Source organism: Microchirus variegatus, assembly GCF_963457635.1.
Source record: "Microchirus variegatus genome assembly, chromosome: 6".
Lineage (NCBI taxonomy): Eukaryota > Metazoa > Chordata > Actinopteri > Pleuronectiformes > Soleidae > Microchirus > Microchirus variegatus.
Genome location: NC_139807.1, coordinates 3,301,335 through 3,310,724, shown reverse-complemented (window position 1 = coordinate 3,310,724; position 9,390 = coordinate 3,301,335). Strand labels below are relative to the sequence as shown.

Below are 9,390 nucleotides of genomic sequence, written 5' to 3'. Positions count from 1 at the left end.
GATGCGGTTGCAGAAATCTGTGAGTTTTTGGGGGCATTGGAAAGGGCCTCAAAAACACAATTTATTCAAAAATAAAGAAGAAAAATAATTCCTTGAATTTCAATAGGGTTTAAAAATGTCACTAAAAACGAACAAAGACACGGTCACCAGACGCCGTAGTTTTTCCCATTTAAAATTTATTCTCAAAAAATACAAAACAAGGAAAATAAGTATATGTACACAAACACTATTAAAATAGAATATGTATTGTACAAAATATGTACAGCTTTCCTCCCGACGGAAAACCACTCCTATCTGGTCCTTTTGTCCTTGATGGTGTAGTGAAGCACTAACGGCTGAGCCTAGGAGAAAAAAAAAAAACAATGAGGAAACAAAATTATTATTTTTGTTCATCTGACACACTCGACGTCTGCTAATGTCGTTATATATAAATATTAGCTTTAAAGCCGGAGGATGTTTGTTGACAAATTAACTTTTCCCAGTGAAACATTTATCGTAGAGTAAAATAGAAAACGCGCTCGTGTGTGAAGGAATGTTTGACATTTGTTGGCGGCGAGGAGTCGACAACCGGCTCTTACTGTACCTTGCCAAACCAGTGCGAGAGCCATAATCGTTTCATGGTCATGTGATCGGGCAGGGACTCGTTATTGAACAACATCTGGACCTGTGGAGGGAGGGGGGAGAGGGGGGAGGGGGGGGGGGGTGGGGAGAGACCACACAGACAGATGTGAGGGTGAAACCTGAAACGAGCGTCTGTGGTGATGTTAACGTGTGAACAATGACTTCTGTCCGTTACACACACACACACACACACAAAAAAAAAAGACGTGACAAAAAGGAAGTAGGAAACAAAACACGGTGACACTGTTGCCAGCATCGCTGCAAGTTTGGAAAATTAAACTTAAATCATATTTATAAAAACAAGTGGGTCATTTTTTTTTTTATTAATGATTTAACCAAATCCACCTGAAACGAGCTTGACATTTACCGGGGTCTTTGAATGCATCTCGTTAGCTGCTCAACACGATGTGAACCCTGCTTTACTTTAAGTTCAGAATTATTATATCAGAGTACTTTTGCAACAAATGCCTAATCCCTAATCTCAACAGATTACAGGAAATCCATATGAAACATGACTATTTATACCAACTTGGTGTTAGGACTTTGTTTAAAGCAACACCTTTAACCCTTAAAATAACAGCTTTCAAAATCACGTGAGCCACCGACTGTGGATTTTAACCTTAATTTTGAAGAGGAGACAACACTGTGAAAGTGTACTGTCAGAAAAGCTGTGACGATTAATTGATTGTTTATTTGTGATTGCTAAATTTAGCTAATTGCTAATTCTTATTATGTGAATATTTGCTGGTTTGTTTCCATCCATACTTTATCATTTAAAGTGAATAGTGGAGGTTTTTGAGGTGTTTGATCTGTACTTCAAGGTTTGGGAAACACTAAATGAACATTTTCTGGCAATTTATGGCCCACGTAATGGAAAGAATAATTGAGGAAACAATCAACAGATTAATTGATTATCAATAAAATAACCATCAGTTGCAGCCCTGGTAGTTCTGTAAACACCTGCCGTCCATAAAACTCCCAAAGTCCCAAATTGGAGCAACTTAAAATAGATTTTTGGCACAGTTTTCATTTGAAAAATTAGGCAGCAGAGAGATCAAAAATCCAATGTTTTGGTGACTACATGGCATTTTTTATGATTTAACAGCAACTTGTTTTGTGTTTATTGTTATCTTGAGTGGTAAATACGCTGATGAGATGATAACAGATAGACGATGGTGGCCGTGGACGATCACTGACCTGGTGTTTCTCCACGTTTAGCCGATGACACAGCACTTTCCGCAGGTGTCTCACTTCAGCTCGGACAGAACAGCGGACGAACTTCTGCTACGGTGACAAAGGAAAAAGAAAAAAAGGGGAATAAGAGACTGTAAATACACAGACATTCAACACCACAGCAGTTCAAAGCGAAGGCAGCGTTAGGCAGACGAGGTCTCGTCCTCTTGTTGCCTCGATGTCTGCGTTGTATCGCAGGTTAAGATGCGCGTTTACTCCGGCGCGAGGCTGAACCGTGGAAAATCACTTTTGTTGCTCTAATGTCGCCAACTCTGCTCTGCGTCAACAGTATCAACTGCTGCAGAACTGACTCAGAACGCTCAGAGCGCTGACTCACGTTTCTGCTCTCGCTGTTCAGTTGAAGTAAAGCCCGACAGTCAATAAATATCTCTTTAGTTTTGCTTGTAACACGAGCAGAACGGACTGTGCCCGTCTATAAAGTGCTGTGTTAAAATTTGAGCATTTTTTTAAGCGGCCTTTTTAAAACGTTTACGCAGCACCGACACGTTTCCACGTCTGTAGGAAAAAAAAAATCTAATAACGAGGAAACGGCGTATTGACAGGGTGTGGCGTTCTCCTGTTACAATTTAGATTTACGGCTACAAAAAAAGAAAAGAAAATCCCTGTTTTTTTTTCTGCTGGATGTTTTCCAGTCTCACTTGACTTATTACACACGGTTAAGCCTTCGAGCTAAATTTCCCTTTTCCCCTCCTCCCCGAAACGCAGCACAGGACAGTATTTCTTCTAAAGCCGAGGCAGAGATATCATTTACCACAATTTCCACCTCTGTAGAAACAGTCGAGGAAGGAGCGGTCATGCTGCGCGTCCAATCGGCGCGAGAGAGTGATGTGTTAGCAGAGGTTAAGAGTCAAAACGCAGAGCGCTACACAAGGACACAGAAAACCGATCTGACACGATAGTCCAGTTTTCATGTTTTTTAATGTGGATGATCCTCATCACGATAATCAATGTGCTGAAGCATCAGCAAACTAATTAAAGTCAGAGATCTATATTTACTCAGCTAAGAATGGGAAAGTTTCCCCTCGCTCTCCGTGTGCCTACAGCCTGGAAAAGGCGGGTTTATTTGTTAAACGTCGCTTTGTAAATGTATGCTCTAGTCTCGCTTTGCTGATCTGTGTCTCTAAATAAATGTGTGACACTGTTTAAAAAAACAGATTAAAAGCACAGAGGGGTGGAAAAAATATCCCACGGTCTTTAAATGCAACATCGCGCCATCGTGACATCATACGATCACTATCGCACCAGGAATAAATTCTAACACGTCAACAATCGTCACATCTTTATCCAAAGATCTGCTGAATCCGAGTGACTCTCAGTTACATTCCTGTGAGGCAACGCTGCCCTCTGCTGGCCGAGCGGACGCGTCGCAGCGAGCCTCGCTCCCCGACAGCTGGCCGGCGTGGAGAATGAGCAGCACGGCAGAGTTTGACACGAGCTGTAACGTTTCAGTTAAACTGCTCCACCCAACGGCCGTTACTCAAGTCTTAATTCAATCCATCTGCCAAGTATTGTGTATTTTTTGTAGATTTCCATTTGTCTTTGTTAAGATTTGTAAACGTGACTATTTAGGCTTTACACAATAAAAAAAAAACTTGAAAGGCTGTATTTAAAAAAACAAAAAAAAACTGTGGGCCAGGTAGGAAATGAGAGATTATTTCTCTGCTTCACTTGTCCCACTTATCCATGTCCCAGTGAGAGAATGTGGCGTCACCATCATCATCATCATCAGCAGCAGCAGCCACACTAACCGACTCGGAGAGCCGATTTCTGCTGCTGCTGCAGATGTCACTGTGCCGTGTATTTGCTGAGCAGTTAAGGGCAGCGATGACTTGTTAAGGCTTCAAAAACGTCCCCTGGAGACGCGTGTTTTTAAAACCAACAATTTGACCTAAAATACTGAACGAACTCACCTGAAGCGTCAACTTTGTCTTATCTTTCCCAGCAAACGACGAACTGCAAAAAAACGACAAATCGGAAGTTTGAAAAAAACGCACGTCTGCGTTCACCGAAGCTGCGTTTCGTTTCTGAACCGATTCCAGTTTCTTACCTTAGCCTTTCTAAACAGAGCGACACCTGCTCGTCGTATCTGTAGAAGTGAGCTTTCGAATGGTCAAAGCTGGTGTACGGTAACCCTGCAGCATCAGGCACTGAATCTAGTCAGGTGGGAAGAAACAAATACAAACATATGAAGGATCGATTATTTGCTACTGGTGTGACTTTGCCTCTCAGTCTCAGTCTGAGTGTTGCAGGATGTGTGAGTCACTGCACGTTTACATTTCTATCCACAACCTAAACCTGTGGTTTTGTGCTGTAGAGCGAGGAGGAGGAGGAGGAGGATTTCCTCTCTGACAGCTCAGAAAATACCCCACCAGATATAATCATACAACACGTTAATCTTTAATCTTGCTTTATTGCAATAAGAAACTTGTGAATATAACTTGAAGTAGGTTTGGTTGCAATTGAGCAGGGAAGAATAAAACAGCATGAAATATAGATTTCCAATTTCCCCATAATTGTGTTTCCAATTGAACGCATTACATTTGTGGAAAGTGTGTGAGTAGTAAGCTTGGCAAAATAACAGGGTAATTGTTATTTTATTAACGGCCTACTTGTTCTCTCCGACTGTGCTCCCTCCCTTTCTAAGCCTAGGTTCAGGTGTGCTTGTGGGCGGGGCTTCACTTAACAGCTGATCAGCAACACCTGCCTGCTGCTCCTGAGGCTCCTTTTGTTCTCCATTTGTTTTTTGGACACCACACGACTGACTCCTCTTTTGAACCAGCAACTGTTTTTGATTTGTGATAAAAACCAACATTTTGACTGCACTCTGCTCACCCTCTCCTCCCTTTTTATTGTTTTGGCTACGCTAGGCCTCGTTTTCGGACAAACGTTTGTTCGTTTGCTGCTTTGCTGGCTGGACGGACATCACGCGTGAGTAACTTTGATTCTTTGCACTCCGTCTGAGACGAGCACATGAGTATTTAGTGCGAACGTTTCAATTGTAAGACGTATATTTGTACATAAATAGAATTAAAGCGTAAAAGAGAAGCTGAGACTTACCGTCCCCTGCAGGCTGGATGACTCTCTCTAACCCACGTGACTGATAAAATTCTTTTATTCTCTTGTCTTCGCCTGTTCAAACAAAGACACGGACGACAAGAGGTTAATTTGACAAACGCCACAGCGAATTGTGGCTAAATAAGTTCACGGACGTCGACGTACTTTCTTGAAGTCCAGGCACCAGTTTGTAGACGATGTCTTGCATGACTCGATCCAGCTTGAGGTTGAGTAAGGGCTGCGTCTCGTGGATTTTGATGTTGCACATGGGACAGTATTTGCTCGTTTGCAGGTATTTGACGATGCAACTTTTACAGACTGCAACGGAAAGAAAAGACGTAGAAGTTCGTGAACGTGAGGGAAAAACCCTACACATTTAAGACAAATTTAACACAAACAAAAGTTTGATTGAAAACTCACAGGTGTGCAAACACTCTGTAATGGTTGTGGCGTCGATGAAGTAGCCCGCGCATAGGTAACAGACGATGTGTTCGTTCAGGTCCTTGATCTTCAACTTGACCTCCTCCTGATGAGACAAATACAAAGATGGTTTAATTAATATGAAGAGTTTTGAAAATGTAGTACTTTTTTGCCCATAAATACTATATAAAATTGCACTGCAGTGTGGCCATAAATTGGAAACTAGCGGGACAGAGCATTATTTACTGAAGTTGAGCACATTTTGTATTATTTGTTATCATTAAAGGACTCATCCATCATAAAAAAACAGTTATACACAGATCCTGTAACTGTACCGATAACTATCTAATACCGACATCGGTTATGGGCCAATCTATTGAATTATATGCAGAAAAGCAAACAATTTATGCCAAAAAAAAATCATTGTTTACACCAAAACTTCCAAGCAAATGGTTTTTGTACGTCAAAAAGACTCTTATCTTTACTCATAAGTCTGTTTTGAGAGACACCACTAACACTAGTCTGTGTATGTGTGTGTGAGAAAGACATTTTGTATGAGGCGAGCTAACGCAGCACACACACACACACACACACCAAAAAAACAACACATCAGCAGTTGGCAGCTATTTAATGCTTCCTTCGTCAACAAGCGCCGCAGCCAATAATAATCTCATCCCGACCACTTCCCCTCCACATAACAGTGATTTGTGCCGCTAACTAATTTAACACCGGCTGTCGGATCCGTACATGATTCACTCGGTCACTTAGCAAAAAACCCCCGGTGTCGCCGTCAAACTGAGAAAGCCTGCAATGATTTGTGCGACATCACTAACCAAAAACACAGAGCAAACACTAAGAAGATGGTTTCCATATTTTTGCAGCTCTCAACAGGCTGTCGTTACAGAGTGACAGGCCGTGTGTGTGTGTGAGACAGCGATGATGATGTCATTTATTTTAAACGTAGATTCAAGCTCACGATAGAAGCCAGCTGTTGCTATTGATCGATCTTGATGTCGACTTTGTTAGAAGACACCCTGAGCAGGAAATGAAGATTAAACCTGTCCCTCTTTAAGGCCACATTATACTTCTCCGACTGCGTAATGCATTATCCGTCTGCGTCACCACGTAGACCACTCGAGCCTTTATACTTCTGCGTCGTGGTGACGGATAGGCGCTGCAATTTCCCGCCCGATCAGTAGGGGTCGCTGCGCAAGGTTGTTGTGCTTTTGGCTACAGTTAGCAATGGCGTCCGAGGGAGAAAGACTGTTGTTGTTGAAACAGCGGCCGTTTGTCACTTTTCTGTGTCCCGGAACGCAGTTTTAAGATAATTTGAGGCGAGAAATTTAGAGTCTAAACATGTGCTGTATGTGTTAAGATATGACGTATTTATAGTTCGGCAGCGACGAAGTCGGCGGTGTTCAGCTCCGCCCTCTGTGGACGCTCGCTGCTCACTGTGAGCCGGCACAGAGCAGCTTTGCTTGGCCTGTCCTGAGGACCAATCGCAGCTCTTGCCGTCTCCGTTGTCCCTTGACGGAGTGACGGACACTTAAAAAATATCCCGTGCACCCGGAGACGACGCAGAGGCTCTTCGACAGGTTCTGCGTCCACGCAGAGGACTCTGCGTAGCCTACGCAGAGCACTTTACGCAGGAGTATAAATTGGGCTTTACTCGGGATGAGCATCAGGAACTGCTACTAAATTGGTATCCAAAGACAAGTTTGCATTACTTTCCTGAAACTTTTAGTTAAGAGCTGTATGTATACGTTTGAAAAGAACAGTGGTTCTGCGATTGTTTGCCACAAAGACCAATGAATGACAATTGTCAAGTGTTAAACAACTTGGTTTAAACCGGGATTATGAACCACCACGGCCTCTGATCACGCTCTGGCCCCTCGGCCTCTGATGTTGAGTACTGTAGACAAAACCTGTTCAACAGACCTCGGTCAGAAAATAACGAGCATCTCGAACTTGCCGCTTTGTCGTCCCACGTTTGCTACGCCACGCTCTGAACACGTTTACATAAAAAAAGGGAGCACGTCACGCGCCATCTCACTCAATTCCGCCAGCACGCTGAACCAATCCTGCGCCGCCGTCTTTGGTCAGAAGGTGCAGGTTATTACAAAGGCAAGCTATAAAAGCAGAAAATTACAGCTTGTTAGAGTTAAAGTTATACAGCCTCGGTGGTGCATTCTCATTTCCTCCCGTTTATGTCCGACGGGGGACAGCTGCACACTGCGGAGCTCCGTAACCGACACTGGATCACTCTCGGATCACTCCAGCTTTATGCCCTTGTGATAAAGCGTAATCAAAGTGAGCCCCAAGAGCAACATCAAAGATCTCTAAAGTCTCCCACCGAACAACCCCTTTGTACACTTTCACACCTGAGTAGAGCGGATCTCGCAAGAATGGTGACGCAGTATCCAAAGAGTGATTAGTGGAAGTGCAGCAGATGTCGAGCTCTAACTCTGAAATTACAGCTTGAAGCGGCGTACGTTGCCATGGTGATCTTGCCAGGGTCAAACAGACACACATTCTGGACACAAATAACTTCTGGCTTTTGTCTCGTATAGTTTGTAAATCCACTAATCTGTGCAGGTTGTTACTGTGATCTCAGTGAACCACATGACATGTAATCATAACATATATGGAGTTAAATGATGTCTCTATAATAATGTCTACTACATTGTAAATACTTAATAGTGCATACGTGTTCTATAGTAAACATTCACAGATGTGAAAGTACACATTTTACCCTATTTATTACCTTTACCGTGACTATCAAGTGCTGATTACCTTATCTTATTACAACCATCACATGCGGACTGAGCACTTTTCTTGTTTCAGGGGTAAAACTTGGAGCTAAATGAGGTTTTGCGTGTTTCACTGTGAATAAACCTGGACACGAAGGACTCAAATGCGCACGCAATTCAAACACAAACATCGTGTTTAAAGTTTAAATGGCTCCGCGCAGACATTAAGTCTTTGACCTTTTATCGCCCGCGTGTAACACGAAAACTAAAGAGCAGCCGTGTGGGGTGGTGGTGGTGGGGGGGGGGGGGGTGGGACGTTGTATTCGACACTAAAAAAAGTGGGGTTTTGTCCGGGAACAAAGTGGCGTCCTTGTCCCGGTTAAACACACACGAAGGACGGTCGGTGGGTCCGTAGCGGAGAGCCGCGACTTCGCTGTTACAACAAAACCCGAGAGCCCGCGGAGGCAGCAGCCGTTCCCGCTCCTGTTTCGCTACACACGGTGCTTTAATTTGCTCACTAATTCCCAGTTACGTCGATGAAAAATGTGTGATAGTATGAGCGAAAACAACAGTTAATTAACGCGGTTCGGGCAGTTTGGGTCAGAACAACACGGGTGGACAAACCCCCCCCCCTCCTCCTCCTCCACCCCTCCGTCGCTCTCTCCCTCTCTCTCCCCGTTCACGCATGCTCACACACGGCTCTCTTCAGCATCGTTCTCCCTCTCGCTCCATCAGCGCAGCGGAGAAGACAACGATCTCCCCCCCCGTGAGTGCACGCGTTTCGGTCGGCTCTGCCGCGGTCCCGGCCCCCGCACCCGCCCGCCCCGGTGCGACCGAGCTCCAAATACGCGGCCACTCACCTCGTTCCTCAGCGGGTCCAGTTTATAGACGGACTGTAGCTGATTTCGTAGCCGCATCGCTATGGCCATCGGACCTTGCTCCGCCATCTTTGGGAATTATGCTAACTTCCGGGTAAACCGGATGTGTCATTTTTCAGCTGGAGAAGGCGGGTAAAAAACTGCGAGTGAAAATAAAAGAAGTTAAAAAATAAATATATAACGACATAAACACACACACGCGGATGAATAGTGTATTTAAAAAAATTTTGTTCAACACTATTCGAAGGAATTCACAAAAATAAAGAACTATTTCGAAGCCAATCCAACTTTATTTATAAACAAGAGCTGAAACAAAGTGTTATACATTAGAGATAAATAAAACAAATACAATAGAACAACGTGAGTCTGAATAGACCTAAGAACAAATGATAAAACACTGTAGAAAATATTAA

At 43.6% G+C, this 9,390-nt stretch overlaps 1 protein-coding gene across 1 annotated transcript; it reads right to left on the bottom strand.

Moving 5' to 3' along the window:
* Positions 1-263: 263 nt before the first annotated feature.
* On the bottom strand, positions 264-9,046 carry pcgf1 (polycomb group ring finger 1; the record flags this gene model as incomplete). Its single annotated transcript, XM_083891587.1, has 9 exons — positions 264-341; positions 584-664; positions 1,819-1,905; positions 3,786-3,828; positions 3,923-4,028; positions 4,933-5,004; positions 5,095-5,247; positions 5,350-5,455; positions 8,960-9,046. 9 exons carry the CDS (start codon positions 9,044-9,046, stop codon positions 291-293), a joined length of 786 nt encoding a protein of 261 aa, XP_083747713.1. The 3' UTR covers positions 264-290.
* Between the last annotated feature and the right edge of the window lie 344 nt (positions 9,047-9,390).